Genomic DNA, 17033 nt, shown 5'->3' with positions numbered 1-17033 from the left:
TCACTGCACAGGGTTTTTCAGGGGTGAGGGAGTAGCAAATGCTTGTTCTGCTCCTGGCTGCTGGGTCTGTCGTTGGTGTGCTCTCAGCAGCCCTCTGAGAATCTGCTCCCAGTACTGGGAAAGCAGCGCCATGTGCTGCCAGGGCTGACATTTGCTCCGTGGGAGCTGCTGTTTGTCAGTATATCGGTGACGTATGTCTGCAGTCTTCGTGTTCTTGTGTCTCGTGTAGCTGTGACAGGTTCTTGGAACGTGCTTCTTGGAACAACTTATGTCTTTTTTTTTTTCTTTTTTTTTTTTTTTTCTTCCTCTTTCTCTCATCTCTCAGTTGCAAGAATCCCGTGTACTTTCCAAAACCACCCTCGGCGTAAAAGCGCCTTGTTTTTGCAAAGCAATCTGGACGGGTACTCTGCAGATCCCCAGAGTGCAAGCCTGGCTGCCTGCCCGTCCTTGCAGAGCTGTGGTTCCTGGAGTGGATTTGTCACCATTCCCTCTGCCTTTCTGCCCTCCCTGGGCAGCCTGCCTGCATCTGGTGTTAGCTGGGGGCAGCTCACACTGGGGCCTCGTGAATTCCTGGTCTTCAGCTCTGACCTGAGAGGTGACGCTCGGTTGTTTTTCCTCCTAGCGCTGCTCTGGTTTTCAAACCGAAACCCTGAGGACCTGCTTCACCTGCCTTGAAAATCGCTGGAACCTTCCCAGGTCCTGATGTGATGGAGGAGCCGCGGGCAGCTCTGCCTTGCCAAACCCTCCCTGGCAGGAGGGACTTGGAGGAGCTGGGAGATGAAGTGTAACCTTCCATAAACCCTTGGACTTTATGGTTTCCAGGAGGATTTTGAGGTGAAGTTCACAAGTGTTTGGGTCCCTTGTTTTGCAGGGTAAGCCATGGGGCTGGGGTGGGTGCTGTGCTGTATGCCAGAGAGGTGCCAAAATGAGTCACAGAGGGGGGTGCAACCACCTCTAGCCCTCCAGGGGGGCACAGGCCACCCACCTCTCCGTGCAGGGCACTCCGGCTGCCTGCAGAGACCCTGCAGTATGGGAGGGGACAACTCTTGCACCCCGGAGCCATGGTGCTTCCCCTGAGCATCCCGCAGCCCCCGGGTGCTGAGCGGGATGCAGGCAGGAGAGAGGGCGAGCAGGGAGAGCGCGGGGGGTCCCAGTACAGCCCACTGTGGGTGGGGGGCACCAGTGGGGGGTCACTGGGCTCCCAGTTAGAGATGAGCAGGGGCTGTGCAGGAGGTAGGTTGTCCTCGGGGCTGGGGCCTGCTGGGTGACAGCCTGCCTTCCTCGGGGACAGCTGACCTTTTGCTACGGGGACGTTCCGCTCCGGGGGGCTAAAGCCATTCAGCTGCCCCTTCGCCTTCCTCTGTCCCCCCTTGCTCGGTGCCAGCTGCCGTGCTGACGTTGCGTCCCAACGCTCCGGTGTCTGGGGGGCTGAGCACATCACCCCCCGCCAGCGCGGCTCCCCCAGGGCTGTGTTTTGCGCAGACCCCCGCCCAGGAGGGCCGGGATGCTGGCGGCCCCGGCACCAGCACTGCCCACACGAGCCGGCCGGAGACACCCCGGTGGGTGGGGAGGGGGGGTTGTGCCCCCGCCGCTGCCCCTCTGGGTGTAGCAGCGCTGTTGGGGGGGTCCGCGCCGCCCCCTGCCCGCCCCCAGCCCCCTCTGCCGGGAGCCCCGCGGCCGAGCAGCCCCCCCCGCTGCCAGCCCGGCTGCCGCGGCGCTTCCCCGCCGCTCGCCGTGTGTCTGCCGCCACCTCCCGGGCTGCCCCGCCCGCCGCAGCGCGGCCCCGGCCCCCGAGCGGCCGCGGGGACCCGGGCGAGCGCCGGCCGCGCGCGTCGTGTCTGGGGTCCGGCCGGCTGCTGAGAGCTTGGCCTTTTGCTCCTTTCTTTTTGCTTCCTCCCCCTCCTTTCTTCTTTGCTTTCTCGCCCCCCTCACCCCTCCTTTCTTTCTTTTCTGTCTCGCCCCCCCCCCCCCCTTTATTTCTTTTTTTATTTATTCCCACCTTCATTTTTTTTTTCCCTCCCCAGGGCATTGCAAGAGCTTCAACTGCTGCAGCTAAAGGCCCTGCGCTCTTGGCACAGATGCAGAGGGACCGAAACAGCTTCTCACCTGGAGGTGCCACCAGCTCCAAAACCCTCAGGTGGCAGCAGGCGCTTCCCGGGGCTCCCTTGCCCAGGTTTGTGCTCCGAATGGGGAGAATTCAGAGAAAGCATCAGCAAGCCATTAGCTATGGTGCTTTTTGTGGCAGGTATCACAGCCAAAGCTTGTGGGCAGCTTCACAGAGGTGGCCTGGGCTCCGAACCACACCTGCAACCCCCAGGGAAGTACCATTTCCCTGCAAAAGGCACTGAAAGAGCCTTTGTGGGGCTTTACTGTGGGGAGGAGCAGTGCGCAGCTGGACACATGCAGCAGACACGTAGGTGGCTGGGGAGGTGGGGGTGTGCTGTGAGGAAGGGGGGACCCCCAGACTGGCTGTGTGGCAGGATGTGCTCAGGCTGAGCAAAGGCCGGTGAGGTGCTGGCCTGGCTTTCCCCGTGCGCGTGTGGGATGCACGTTTCAGGAGCTCAGGGCTGTGTCCTGGGCCCTCGCCCTGTGCCCGGGTCACCGCTGAGCAGCGGTGGGTGAGCTGGGCTGGGAAAGTCTGTGCCTCCCCGACAGCACCCACCTCACCCCCGAGGTAAGGATCCGCTTTGTTTGGTGTCTGGAGATCATCAAATCGTGCTGTGCCTCATGCCACAGCCCATGCAGGGAGAGCACCCAGCTCCCCAGCACCCTGCTCCTGCCCCAGTGCCACGGGGATGGGCTCTGCCCCTCTCCATTTCCCCAGCAGAGCAGATGGAGATGCAGATCCCCTGTCCCCATGTAAAAACCAGAAGAGGCAGGGATTTCTCCTGCCATCCTAAAATACTGGTGGCTTGGGAAAAGCGTGGGTGGGAAAAGCTGTAATGATGTATTTGTCCTGGGATCAGATTAAACTTAATAACATGGGGTCACTTCGGTGAAGAAGCATCTGATTGGTGCAGTGAGACAAGGCAGAACTCGGTGGTGAGAACGGACCCTGGGGGAGCAGCTCCTGCATGTCTGCCGTGACCCTGCAGCACTGGAAGCTCACCTGAGGAAAATCCACCCACAGCTGTGCCGAGCGTGGTGCAGCCAGGGGTGCCAGCCAGCCTGCTCCAGGGAGGCACCCACCACCCACCACCACCCAGCATGGGTGTCCTGCTGGCCACCCCAGCTGCTCCTCCAAGCCCACCCTCTGCTCGGTGCCCCCCCCCCCCCCCCCGCTAGTCTTGGCCCAGGGTAAGTGTGCTGTTATGAGCCACTGTGTTCACAGCTCTGGAAGCTGTGTCCCCGGAGCCACTGGCATGCCCGGACCTGTGAGGGCCATGCCAAGCATCCATCGCAGAGGGTGTGGTGGAGCCAGCCTGGCTCCCAGTGGCACCCCCAGCCTCGGGGCACGGGGCGGCGGTGGCTCCGTGCAGAGCCCCAGCTCCTGGGGATCTCTGGGCAGGAATGTTGGCTTGGCATCTCCGTTTGGCTGCGGGGATGGGTGGCCCCTTGTCCCAGATGCTCATCTGTGTGGCCAAGACAGCCAGATGTGCAGGGTGCTGAGCATCTGCCAGCAGCCAGTCCCTGCCTGTCCTTAGCCTGGGTGGTGCTTGTGCAGGATCTGGCCACCAAGGCTACTAAGACTGTTGGGCTCATTGCGGGTTTGTTTTGTAAGTCCGTCCTTGGCAAAGGTGATCCAAACCCCTGGTCCTCCCCTTGAGCCTTTCCTGGGGCTACCAGGAAGATGATGGCTGGGGGCCCTTCACACACGTCTCCTTGCAGCAGGCTCAGGAAGAAGCACAGGCTAAAGTAGAGCCAGAGCTTGGGGCTGCCTAATTTTGAAGGCAACCCGCCGGGACCAGCATGAGGGTCAGACTGGCATGCTGCTGTACCACCAATGACCAGCTCATTGTTGGAAACCAGTCTGCTGCAGCCACAAGTCCATTGCTGCTCTGCATCCCAAGAGTGGGAGCGTTTCTGTATGGGGCAGGGCAAGGATGGGGTGTCCCCAGATCTCCATGGGGTTTGGCATGGGCAGAGATGGATGTGAGAGCAGATGTCCCCATGGCCCTGCCCAGCTGGGCTGGTGTGAGGGCTGGGGGTGCTGGGGATGCTCCCAGTGCCAAAAGGCACCGGCTCACCTGCGGGCTCTGCCCTTGCTGCTGCAGCGTCACTCTGTCGGCCCTGGGCAACGGGGAAGTTTGGGGTGTTTTGCCCAGCATTGATGCTGCAGAGGGAAAAGACCTGTTTTTTAATCGCAGGCTGGTTACTTCAGGGAAGTGGGGGGTGTGGGAGGTGGGAGGTGGGCTGGCTGCCCCAGCCGCGCGGGAGGGAACAATGGGGCCACTGTGCAGCTGAATGCCCCAGCTCCTGTTAGAAAGGTCCAGCAAGGGGTTTTCAGCACGTTTCTATTCCCCCGCTTGGGTATAATTACACGGGGGAACAAAGAGCCCTTCAAACCAGCCCGCTCCCCCCAGCACAGCCCCAGGGGGCTGTGTGCACACACACGTGTCGGCTGTTGGTGGGGTGCAAGGGGACGGTGACCATGTGCACCCGCAAAGGCAGCCTGGCCGGGGTGGTGACACAGAACAGGGGCATGGGGACAAACCCCAGGTGCATCCCCAGCTTTCCCAAGAGCCTGGCCGGGGTGGGGGGGCTCCTTTCCTGGAGCCATGCTCCTGGTTGTGCACCCCAGGGCAGAAAGCAAAGAGCGAGTCTCACCCTGCCTCTCAGCACTGATCCTGCTTGTGTTGTTAATTTAGCCGCATGCTGGAGTGGGTTTCATAAAGCGCCTTTTCTTCTGCCCTGTGGTGCCTCTCCTGTGCGTGGGAGACCCTGCGAGCTCCTTTGCTGGGTGCTGGTTTGGGGCTCGGCTGGGGGCAGCAGTGGGGGCTTCTCCCTTTGCTCCCGCTCAGACAGGCACCTCCTGGCAGCCCCTCCATCCATTGGGATGGACAGCCCCCCACTAACGGTGTGCTGGGGGCCTCACCTCAGCCTCACATGGGTCTGGTGAGTGAGGACCATGCAGAGCATCACTGTGGAGAGTGGGTGTGCAAAGGGCTAAAGCCCCCGTGCTGCTCCCCTGCGCTGCGTCGCCTGGCCGTTCCCTCTGGGAATGGGTTTGCATTGGACTGAGCTGTGCTCACACATCACAGCTGTAGCGATAGATTTCCTCTATCTTTATTTTTTTTTTTTTTTTTTTTTTTTTTTTTTAAGACCATGGCCACTGCTCAGCCCACCCCCCCGAAATCCCAGTGCTGGCTGGGGCCAGGGAGCAAGGACACATCCCTGCAGGACTGAAACCCTCCAGCTGCTGCTTCTCCTTCCAGACCCTGCTGCCCTTCTCGACATGTCGGTCCCTTCGCAGAGACCAGTTGGAGTGAGCTGTGCTGGCCAGGCCTGATGCAGAGGTGAGGGGCACCAGTGAGGGAGTTTGGGGCTTCACCCCCAGCTGTCCTAGCCCAAACCAGGCCAGGTGCTTGTAGCTGCGGTGCCAGCATGCTCTGTGCATGGCACTGCATGGTACTCTGAGCACACCCACGCCAGGGCAGCACCAAGCCCGACAGCCCTGGGGCTGTGGATGAGCACCCAGGGGTGCTGCTCAGCTCCTCTGCTGGTGGCTCCACAGATGCCAAGCCCTTGCTGGGCTTATGAGGAGGGAGCTGCACCCAGTTTCTCAGTGCTAATCTGTAACTGTCTGCCTGGTTTGCATGCCTAATTACAGCAATGGTGTATGGAAATCAGGCCCGTGTTTTTCAAGCCTGGTTGTTTATTTGAGCTGTTTAAAAATCCACTTTCCCTCCCCAGTGAACGCTGAGAAAACTGTGTGGGTTTTTTGAGAGCGGGACCAAAGCAGATTGGCAGTTCCCTCTATCCTGCCCCTACTAGCTGGGTTCCCCACCCCCCCAGCAGCGCTGCAGTGTGGGGCTGGCTGTGGGAGCCGTGTCCAGCACTGACCCCGCACCCCTAACCCAGCCACCGAGCCACGACTGCAGCCTTGGGGCAGTGGCCCAGCTCTGCATCCCAGCGGGATGCTGCTGGTCCCTGGGCTTACCCTTCCCTGGACTGCAGGGAGTCTAGAGCCTGCCAGGAGTGAACTTGTTTTCAGGGAAAAAAACCCCAAAACCAAAAATAAAGAAACCAAATTTTCCACAGGCTTTTTGGCTGCATGGGCAGGGCTGAGTGCCCGGAGCTGTGGGTGTGGGAGCCTGGCAGTCTCTGCCCCTGAACACCCCGTCTTGGGGCAGGGGCTGATGATACCTGCTCCTGGCATTGCTGGTGATGCAGACACCCATGGGTACCTCCAGCTTGCTCTGTCCTTAATGCTATTTGGTGTTTTTTTTAGTCTGGCCAGTGGAGCTGCATGCCTGGGCAGTTCCTGATGCACTTGGAGTTTCTTGAGCAGGTAATTGCAATTCCTCCACAACCCAGCTCAGCTTATTTTGGCCCCGAAGTAGTTTTGCATCCAGCTGCCCAGCTGGGTTATATATAGTTCTCTCAGAAAAAGGGTAAAGTCAGCACAGGTTTTCTGGGCACTGCCCAAACCTATGGCCCCATCCAGAGGGCTGCGCTGCACTGGGGCCAGGGGTGCCACTGGAGGGATGCTCGGGGTAATGGGACCCCAACTAGGGTCTGCAGATAGGGCTGGGACCAGTGTGGGGGCTTGGTAGGGAGTGGGATTCTTTGGCTATGATGCACTAACTGGCCCCTTGTGGCTGAGTCCCATTTGTACACTGTACCAGCCGCAGGAGCACCACATTTCCAAGAAAGGGGTTTTTCTCTGCCCCTTTCCCCTGGCTGGTGGGCAGAGCAGCATGCCCACATCCTCCATTCTCGAGAGCTGGTGATACAGACGTTTACACCAAGCAGGGTGGGCCGTGGGCCCTCCGGACTGCCCAGAGGCTCTGCCTGGGAACAGGACAGCCCCAGGCGAAGGGCTTAGGGCTGGGGGGGACACGCTGCTCCAGAGGGGGTGGCCCTGCTTGCCCACTGCCTCCAGCACTGGCTGCAGCCACTCACCCTGACGTGGGGTCCCCAGCAATGCTCGCCCACAGCCCTGTGCTCCTCCAAGGGGACCCTGACCATGTTCATGTTGGGGAGGTGACAAAGCCACGGTGCAGCACAGAGACCTGCCCTGGGCTGCCCTTGCCAAGGCTGGTACGGAACAGCCCCATTCCTTACAGCCCCCTGGTCATCTCCCCCCTCTCTGCCCACCCCTTGTGCTCAGGGGTGTGTGTGTGCAAAACCTCCTTTAACTGGAGTTTTTCTGGCCTTTCTGCAGGTGTGGTTGCAAATTGCCCTACAAACAGCCAGCCTGCTGGTCACCTTGGTGCCCAGAACAGTGTGACCAGGCTGGATTTGGGTGGGTGAGCAGGGAAGGGACGTTCCTGCACCCTGTGTGTACCATGGCTGTCCCCCCTGCTCTCTGAAAAACACTCAGCCAACCCACCAGGAAACCGGCTGTATTACGGCTTAGGGCAAAATGCAGTGCAATGACTGTTGAAAAAAACCAGCCAAACCCTCTGAACTGGGCAGAAAACGTCCCCCAGGGGACGGCCAGAGATGCCCAGGGGACCCCCAGCACCCAGCCCGAGCCTCTGGGCGGCTCGGGGGCAGGCGGTGTGGTGGGTGCGGGGGCGCTCGGCAGGCGGGGCGGCGGTGCCTGGGCTCACTAGATGGCAGCAACTCTTCTTCCAAACGGCCCGACCCGCGGCACAGCCCAGGCACAGCGGGGGACAGACCGGGCCCGGACTTCATGTTCCTCTGGGATGCCGTTCCGTGGAGCGAAGCCCATTCCCTCCTGATGTTTCTGAAGGTACGCTCACCTCTGGGACCTGAAATGGCTCCTCGATGTGGTGGGGCTCCGGGCAGCCCCAGCTGCACCCCAGCCCGGTGGGAGCGGGGGATCCCCGTTGCCTTCAAGCCTCACCATTGCCTGGGGATGCTCACGCGTTGCCATGGATGCACATAGCTTAAGTTATTCTCAGCATCCCTAAAGCATTTGACGCTTTTCCTAAATCCCCAGCTCTTGAAGTGACGTGAAGGTTTTTTCGTGCTTCATTTTATACCAGTGTTTCTGACTGCTTTGGGGATGGGGAAAAGCTCCACGTACGATTCAGAGACACAGCCAGGAGCTGCCAGACAGGCTGTGCCGGGCAGCCCAGCTCCGAGCAGGCAGCCCAGTTCTCCCGAGCTGGCGGGACGGTCCGTGCGTGTTTCCCCGGCACGTGCTGGATTATTGCAGGATTTGGCAGACAGGCGCTGCCGACTCGCAAGCGAGCGAGAACATACAACGGGATGGCTGGCGCCTGTCCGAGACGTTTGTGTTAATCGGTGATTATGCAAATAAACAGCTTTGCCGATGCTACCAGCTCCTCCACTGCAACGTGGAGCATATGTTCCCCATGGCAGGGAAGTGTCTCCTCCAGGAGCTGCAAAGATCTTATTTTCCATTTGCAGGTCCTGCTGTGAAAAGCAGATTGAACCATGGCTGGTTGGGGGAAGGCAGGAGCCCCTCAAGGCCCCCAGCCCACCCGCCGCCGCCTCTTCTCTTTCCCCATGTGGCTTGAATTACTGTGGCCGTTTGCTTAATCCATCAGGCTTCAAGAACGAGCCACTCGGTGCTTTCTTGGCCTCTCCAGCAAAGCTCTGCGCCGTAAACATAACAAGGCAGGCTTGTTCCAAGCCCTTGAAGTCAACAAGCAGTGCTTCTCCTGCCCTTCAGGACCAGGCTGCTGCTAAATATAGCTGAGGGTGCTTTCCATTCATAAAAAGTGAATTATGCCCCGGACTCTGAGGGAGGGCAGTGGGCTGAGAAGCCCACGGCCTCCAGACACTGCTGTGTGGGATGCAGGCGGAGAGGCTTGGCCCCGTCCTTTCACTGCCCTCCAGCTCTTCCCCAAGGACATGAGAGAGGAAATGCTTTTGGGGGAGATACGAGGGATCCTCCGTTAAAAGCTTTTCTTTTGTTGGTTAAAAGCGATCTCATCCTCGGTTACATTAAGGCCAGGGTGGATTTGCTGGGGAGGTGAGTGTAGGGGATGGTAAGCATGGGCCGATGGCATGGCCCAAGCAGGTGCTTGCAAAGGGGAAGCCCCTGCTGCCCTCAGCACCTGTATAAGATGCTCAAGCATTTGCGAGGAATGGGAGCAGTAAGGTCTTGTACCACTGCCCCCAACACCTGCCTCCTGCTTGAGGGACTTGTTTCCTTTTGAAGCTCCTGCAGGTCTTCACATGGTTACCCTTCCTCTGTCCTCCAGCCCTTTCCTCTGCCAGCCCTTGGCTGTTGGCATGCACTGTAATATTCTCCCTGATTTTTTCCTCCAGCAGCTGCAGCTCCAGATGCACACAGATGTGTCTGCTAACAGCTTTTCACCCTCTGTGAGGTTCTGGGCAAGAAGGAACCCCATCTCCTGGTGGAGGTTAGGTAGGCGCTGCCCTCTGAGAAGTCCCTGGGTTAGGACCCTGGAGACCCAAAGCTCTTGTGCTCCCACAGGATCCAGGGCCATGCACAAGCTGTAGGAGGTGGCTAAGACACCGGGCATCACTGTGCATCTCCACACTGGGTGGTGAGGCCATCAGTGCCCTGCAGCCCCGGGTCCAGCATGTGGAGGTGCAGCGTGGCAGGGGATGCACACCGGGGCTGTCGATCTGTGTGGTGCTGGTGTCCAAAACATGCTGGATCACACAAAACACACAGGTAAGCTGGGTGATGAGGCCTGCGTGTGGGTCTGGGTGCTCCGCACGCCTGGGGTGCTGTGGGTTGTGGCGCACCGTGCTCCCCCTGCTCCCCTGCCACCACCGAGTTCAGGGTGGGTTGAACACCTCTGTGGGTTTGGCAGTTGGGTTGTTTCGAAACCAGCAGGTTTCCAGGTACACCATAGGTCTTTTGATGCCACGGAGATCTGAAGACTAAATAAAGCTGTAAGACCCACTCTGCATAACACTCAGGTCTGGCTCCAAGAAACCTGGCTTCTTGTTATGGAATCTTTACATCAGCAGTTTCCTGCTGATGCCAGCGCTGCAATTTCTGTGTGTGTATAAGTGTGTAAAACAACAGAGCTCAGCAGAGCCACGCCAGCTAGGAAGGAGCTGGGTTTCACACTCTCTTTTTCCCTTTTCGTTTTGAAATGACCCCGTCTGGGCCTCCAATAAAAAACCAAAACATCTGGTGCCGGGTATTTGGCTGCTGGAAATCAGCTCCTCATTACTGAAAAGCGCAGAAGCGATGCAGGGATTCCTGGTGTATAGGTCAATAACACTTAAGGTCAAATTCATGCATCATCCCTATCCCTCCTGGCCTTTGAATATATGGACTGAGGATATCAAGGGAGCTGTGATGCTCTGTGCCAGCATGGGAGGTAAATTGTGAAGGTTAGTAAGGAAGCGATTGAATCAGTAACGAGTCCTTCAAGCCTGATTTATTGATGCTCTCGCGTAAGATCTCAGCAGGGTGAGATGCTGCCGTGAAGAAGAGACAAGTCAGCAAATCACGGTAACATGGCAGGCGTTCGATGTGTGGGCAGGACCCTCTGCCAGGATCACCCTGAGCCCTGGATGGGGTGGATGGATCAGCCCTTCTCTGGAGCTGGAGGTGAGGCCAAGCTTCTGCCCAGCCAGCTTGCTAGCTCTGCATGAAGAGGTGGAAGTTGGTCCTGGTGAATTCCTGATGGATGCTGTCAAGCAGTTTGTCTGAGCCCTGGGGAACATCCGAGAGGACCTGCTGCCCTGGAATGAAGCTCTGCTCGGGGGTGTAGGTGAATGTGAACGAGCTGGAGTAGATGAGGCCATCATCCCTGATCAGCAGGAGCGGGACTGCGATGGGGTATCGCAGCCACCTCCAGTCACTGCCAAAGGCAGAGACGTCAGGGACGACACACACGAGTGACTTGGGGCTCCTGGGAATGGCGCAGGAGAGGAAAATGTTAACCGAGGTGGGTCCCACACTCGAAGCGGTGCCAGTATGACTCCTCCAGCCTGGAGCTCAGCATGAAGCCTCCAGCCTATTTCCCCCCTTCTCCCGGGTGTTGTGTTCCTCTCTGCCAGGGCTGCTTGGTTGTTTGCAGCCCCCTGAGGTCTCTGTTATCTCCCACCCACCACTACCCCCAGGCTGCATCCAGGGCAGAGAGCAGCCACCAGCCACACTCATCCCTGCCTCTCGTTGCAATGCTCGTGCTTGGTCCTGCAGGACGGGCAGTGCAAGTGCCCCTGTCCCCAAGGCTGGCAGCCACGTCCCTCCCAGAGCTGCCCAGCACAGCCCAAACCTGGCGGCTGTTCCCTGCCTGCTCCCCACCCCTCGGCCACATTACCTGTACATCGTCTCTGCTTCCACGTCTCCGAACCACACCTTGAGGTGTGCATGGAAGTACTCCCCGTGCACCTCCAGCATGGCCACGTCCCCGCCACCCGTGAGCTGTGACAGGCAGTGCGTGTGGCAGTGTGTTATGTGGTGGAATGCGCCAGACTCCTTCTCCTGCAGGATGCTCTGCCTGCGCATCCCGTCCCCACCACAGCAGTCCAGACCTGGGCATTCCCACAGCATCCCAAAGCCAGGAGATGCTGAACACAGGTGCAAGGGCTCAGGAGCAGGAGCCATGGTAGAGGCAGGTGACAGAGGGGGAGAGGTGGCCCGTGGTCGGTGCTGTGTCTACCTGCAGGGCAGTGACGAGGGGCACGGGGCTGACGGGCTTGTGGATGCAGGCCAGGCTCTCGCTGAAGGTGTACTCCACCGTCTCAGTGCCGATGATGGTCCAGCAGGAGCCATCGTTCAGCAGCTCCCGGTTGGCTTCCTTCGGACAGGGAGACGCCTGTGGAGAGCATCACAGCTCCAAGCACACTGCAGTGGGGATGGCAGGGAACCAGGGTCGGGATGACTGGTCGGTTCCAGCAAGAGACTGCTTTGCTCACTGGGATATAAATGTCAAAGACCTCAGTGACGATGTTCCCACCGAAGCAGGCAAGACAGAGGCAGGTGGCTTTGCAGTGATTCTGACCTTAACTTGGATGCAAACCCTCTTTTCTAGAAGACCCCTCCCGGTGACATGTTCCCCAGCCAGCACCAACACAGAGGAGCTGGGAGAGAGGACAGGGAGCACCCTGGGTGTCCTCACCCCCTCCTCGTGCTACCATACCTGGAACTGGATCACTTTCTCTGTGGAGAGACACAGGTACATGTGGTCGCTGCCCTGGAACTGGAAGGCACATTTGTGGAGCTGGGAGATGGGCTCATCCACGTCCAGCATGGCGTACTGCTTCATCACCTTCCGGATGATCTGCGGGCAGCAGCAGCCCAGGGATGGTACCCGTTGCTGAGCCACAGAGCGGCCAGGACCATGTGCCTGACCCCCGCAGGGATGGAGGCTTACCAGGGGAGGCAGGGTGATGCCGGTGGCCGTGCAGACCAGCTGGACCACTGAACCGTAGCGGATATACCCTTCCCGCAGGGGGAACTCACTCCGGGTGCAGCACTCGTTGGCTTGCCAGGAAGGAGAGAGGCAGAGTCACTGCCCCAAGCAGCCGGGGAGCAGGTTAACCTGGGCTGCCTTGCTACACACAGCTCCGGCTGTGCTCCTGGTGCTTTTTTATTGCTTTCTCTGCTCTGCAGGTGCTCACTGCTTGGAAAGACCATTGCTCCCTGGGAGCCCAGCATGGGAGAGCAGAGGTGGGATGTGGTACCTTGGAGGGACACTGCTGGAGGTAGTGTGGGCAGAGATGCTGCTGGGCTTTGGCCTATTCCAGACAAGTTACTTGCTTGGATTTGTGAACGTCCTGACCAAGTCAGCTGTTGCTACCCTGGTCACAGCCCATGTGCCCTCAAGATATGACACCAACCCTTAAAGCCAGTGGGAAATGGCTATCAGCTCCAGGAACACTGGGCAGACGTGAGATCTGAGCTAGGTTCCCACACCCTCAGGCTAATTCCCATCCCTTTTTCCCCCCAAGAACTGGCTTTGCAGGAGGGGAGAGCCAGGGCTGGAGGTGGGCAGCCCTGGGCATCGCTGGTATCAGCAGCCCCTCGAGGGTCCTTACCCAGGTGGAGGGTGAAGGCTGCCCACTGCCTGGCGCTGGCGATGAAGGCTCCCCCCTCAACAGAGAGGTAGCGGGTGCTGACGGTCTGGGAGCGCAGGCGGTTGAAGAGGGAGACTTTGGAGCCCGAGGAGATGCAGACTGTGGGGAGAGGTGGCTGTGTTAGCGCTTGCCAGGTCTGTGCATGGCTTGAACTATGGCTTTGTCAAGCCGAGGGAGGGCAAGTCTTGTTTACTGGTGTTACCCAGCCGGGCAGGAGCCAGCCCCCTCCCAGCTGCCCTTCTCTCTACGTGCCAGCCCAGCTGGGCTTTTCAAAGGTGCAGGTGAAGCCCACGGTGTGGGGAGCATGTTGGCATCAGGGCATTCCACATTGTGGTGGGTGAACCGTTTGGAATTGAGACATCAATATGTCCAGATACATCCTCTTTTGGGGGTGCCCATGGGCTTTGGGTCCATCCTGGACCACTCTGGAGCCAAGCCATGAGCACTTGGACAGCATCCCACCCTGGGCTCACACCCACCTTCCTCCCCATAGAGCCATCCCCATACTCACGGTCCGTGTTCTTCAGCGACTGCTTCTTCTGTGAGGGCTTGGAGATGACCTTGATCAGCTTGCTGTGGAAGGTGCCGATCTCCTGCCCATTGCTGAAGAAGAGCTTCAGGACCAGGCGGAAATGTTTGCGCTTGTCCGCGTCCGAGATGTACAGTGCCTTGGCACAGCCGAAGCCCTGCCAAGGGTAGAGAGGAGCTGCTGGCAGCTCCAGCCCAGCCCCACGAGCCTTCCTCACCCTCCTCGCCCTCCTCAACACCCCACAAGGACATAATAGTACCCTTTCAAAGAGCCCCGGGTTCATTTAAAGGGGGAAAAGACCAGAGATGTTATTACAGGTGGAATGAAGACCTGGGGATCGGCAGAGGCTTTATTTACACTGGGGGCAGAGAATTCCTCATGGAAATGAATGTTCACATGTGATTTATCCCACATAACATGAGAAATCGGCCTGGGTTTATGGTTTCTCCCCCCATCCTGGCTGATACGCTGTGCCTTAGCAGCAATGCAAGCACTGCAGACAAAGGCTCTTTTTGTAAGATTTCTGGCCCGACTCAGACCCCGTGCTCTTTGGGGACCCAGATAATGCTTTTTCTTCTTCTTTTCCCCCTATCCAAAGATGCCAGAGCTCTGCTAAAGCTCTTGAACTTTGGGATTGATCAGGGTGTTTTTTTGATGTTTATCTGCAAATGAAAGACTGGGCTTTCATTTTGCAATAAGCAGCAGCGCAGTTCATCGGGAGAAGGTACTAGGGCTGAGGGAGCTGTGCAGATTTTGGCAGCCTGCCTGCCTGCCACAGGGCCGTCGATCTGAAAAGATGGTGCCGAAGATAGACAGGGCTCTTGGCAAGGCAGGGGAGCCTGCCTGGCTGCTCGGGCTGCTGCATGTGCCACAGCAAGGTGGCAGAGCAGGCGGGGGCAGTGATGGCTAGGAAGGAAGGACCGCAACATCCTGAGGAAGGGGATGATGTGACAGTCCGGGGCATGGGGTGACACTGGGGACAGCCCAGCCCTGATGTGAGTGAGAGGGCTCACAGCCCCAGGGAGCAGCGGCATTACCTTTGCGTCTGGCTGCTCCTCAAAGCTGAGCTTCTGGGTCTCCATCAGGCTGCTGCCCATGCTGTCCAGCCCCATGTACCCGCACACCCGAAAACCCGCCTCTCCCAGGTCCCTGGCTGGAAGAGACGGGGAGAAGCACCCTGCAGCCCCCGCACAGGCATGGGCTCGGCTCCTCCTGGCGCGGTGGGTGGCCCAGGCTCCAGCCCCCGCTGGGTCTGGACCGGGGAGGGCTCAGCCTCAAGGGTGGAAAGAAAACTTTGGGGCAGGGGCAAAGATAAACTAAACTGGGTCACTCTCCCCTTTGCAGAGGCGCAGGGCAGCTCTCTGTGGCACAGGAGGAGAGGTCCAGGGCTGCTGCCGAGTTCTTACCTTTTATCTGGTCTTGCTTTAACTTCCATCCTGGTCCGCTCAGGTAAACGCAAGGTGGGGGGCAGAAAAACCTGCAGAGACAAGAGGGTATTTTCTTATGGCACTTCAGCACCCAGAAAAGGTGCTTGGGGGCAGCGGGATGGCTGCACTGAGAGTGGGGACCCTCACTGGGGCTCACTGGTGCCACAGCAACGCTGCACCTGGGATGTATGTGGGGCTGCAGGATGTACGTGGGGCTGGGGATCCCCAGGCTGGGGGGCGCAGGCAGGGCTGGCCGGAGGAATTGGGCTCTGCTGAAGCAGCTGCCTCAGCCTCTCTGCCCTCCACCAGCTGCCTCCAGCTGCAGAATCTGGCCCCAGCCCGGGGCACGCTGCCACATCTGTTAGTGCCAGTGGTAGCCATCAGCCCACTGGCCACAGGACAGACCCAGGAGGGGAGGACTGGGCACCTTGGCTGCCCCCAGCCCCGAGCCAAGGAGGGATCAGGCCCCCTGTCTCTGCCCGCCTGCCATGTGGGAGTTTCAGCAGGTCGGGAACAGAGTTTGCATTCACAGCCAGGTTCACAGCCCAACGCAAATAAATCTATAGCCAGGGTTTTGGAAACCTGTTTTCCTGTGTTTTATTTGGGTTTCCACTGTCTTTGCACTTGTGTGAATGGTGCAAATTCATCTGCTATTGGTACTGTGTAAAGCACTAGCAGAGAAACCACCAGTGCAGGGGGCTGGATATTTCAGAGCCCTAAAGTCCTGGGCATGGGTTTATTTAAACAAGTCATCCACAGCACGGGCCCCTGACTCCCACCACGAAGGAAAACAGGACCAGCACCTTTAAACTTTAACCTGGGAGTTCTGTGCTGGTTTTCTCTCCCTCTCCAGACCTGGCATCTGATTTTCATGCTCATCCTTTGCATGGGGTCTGCAGCAGGGGAAAGAGGCTGTGCCAAAGGCTCAGCGATATGAAGGCTTCCCTCCTGGCTGGAAGACCCAGTCCCGAAATACAACTTTTACTGGCAGACCAGCAGCCCCTGGCAGGAGACTGGCTGCAATGAGGACTTTGTAGGCACAGCCAGCCCAGCCTAGAGCTCTTTTTTGCTGGGGTGTGGGTGGGTTACGCCTTAGAGGTAGAGTTTGTCGCCTCATAGATATTCCACACTTGGTAATAAGGGAGGAATATTTATATATCACAAGGATTAATGGAGGATTAATGATATTACAGTGCCACAGTCTGACATCACTGCCCAGAAGTAGCAATTTTGGAAATTCAAGCCAGAACCTCAAAGTGTTTTTGCAGTGCGGGAAGGGTTTTCAAAAATAGCAGCTTTTTGGAGACCGTGGGCATTGATGGCAATGCCCCAGTCCCTGCTGTGGCCGTTCAGGTTTTAAGACAAGATTTCCAGAGCACTTAGAACACTAACCTTTCCTCCTCTTCATCTTTATAATTTCATTCTTGGGGGGTAAGATCTGAATAGTCTCTTTCCTTCTTTACTTCATCTTTCCAATCTCCAGCACTCCACGGGAGGAACCTAACCACTGGGAGTGTCTAACTGGGATGGATGCAGGTGGAGGTTAATATCTTTCTCGTGTTACTCAGTTCATGAAGACTAAATTATGGCCCTGGATGCAAAGAGGCTGTGAGTGGATGGTGAGGGGCTATGTCAAATCATTTGCTTCATTAGCTTAGAGAAATCTAGCATGGCTGAAATCGAGCTTTAGGTTGCTGGGTTTGGAAGCTGCTACGGGAGAAGATGGAGCGATCTCCTACCTTTTTTCATTGCCATAGGACTTCTGTGCGACTTTGGCGTGCAGTATCAGTACCGTCTGGTCTGCTGGCAGCTGCAGGTACCTCCGCACACCATCTCGAAGCAGGTTGGTTTGGTACAGGTTGGATCTACAAGACAGCGATCCCCCAGCGCTGCAACACCAGAGCCAGCTCCTTGCCTGGCCCTATGCCGAGTGGGGAGCCTGGAGCTCCCTCCCTGTCCAGCCT

The 17033-nt window shown here is 58.2% G+C and overlaps 1 protein-coding gene and 1 long non-coding RNA gene across 2 annotated transcripts in view; one reads left to right on the top strand and one right to left on the bottom strand.

Moving 5' to 3' along the window:
• Nucleotides 1-346: 346 nt before the first annotated feature.
• Nucleotides 347-6383, top strand: LOC114011732 (uncharacterized). The gene is made up of 3 exons (XR_003553794.2): nt 347-834; nt 2025-2173; nt 5263-6383. It is a non-coding gene; the product is annotated as an uncharacterized LOC114011732 (long non-coding RNA).
• A 12-nt stretch (nt 6384-6395) lies between these two features.
• RBPJL (recombination signal binding protein for immunoglobulin kappa J region like) overlaps nt 6396-17033 on the bottom strand; it is a 23412-nt gene continuing 12774 nt past the window's right edge. The window contains exons 4-12 of the mRNA XM_055814233.1: nt 16809-16934; nt 15049-15119; nt 14680-14795; nt 13625-13799; nt 13075-13212; nt 12177-12520; nt 11697-11852; nt 11355-11458; nt 6396-10943 (exon numbers count right to left, since the gene is read on the bottom strand). Of these exons, the coding sequence (XP_055670208.1) occupies nt 10670-10943; nt 11355-11458; nt 11697-11852; nt 12177-12520; nt 13075-13212; nt 13625-13799; nt 14680-14795; nt 15049-15119; nt 16809-16934 (1504 nt within the window). The 3' untranslated portion in view covers nt 6396-10669. The remainder of the gene's footprint in view (nt 10944-11354; nt 11459-11696; nt 11853-12176; nt 12521-13074; nt 13213-13624; nt 13800-14679; nt 14796-15048; nt 15120-16808; nt 16935-17033) is intronic.

Source organism: Falco peregrinus, chromosome 9, assembly GCF_023634155.1.
Source record: "Falco peregrinus isolate bFalPer1 chromosome 9, bFalPer1.pri, whole genome shotgun sequence".
Lineage (NCBI taxonomy): Eukaryota > Metazoa > Chordata > Aves > Falconiformes > Falconidae > Falco > Falco peregrinus.
Note: the sequence above shows the minus strand (reverse complement) of the source record. Positions and strands in the feature narration are given on the sequence as shown.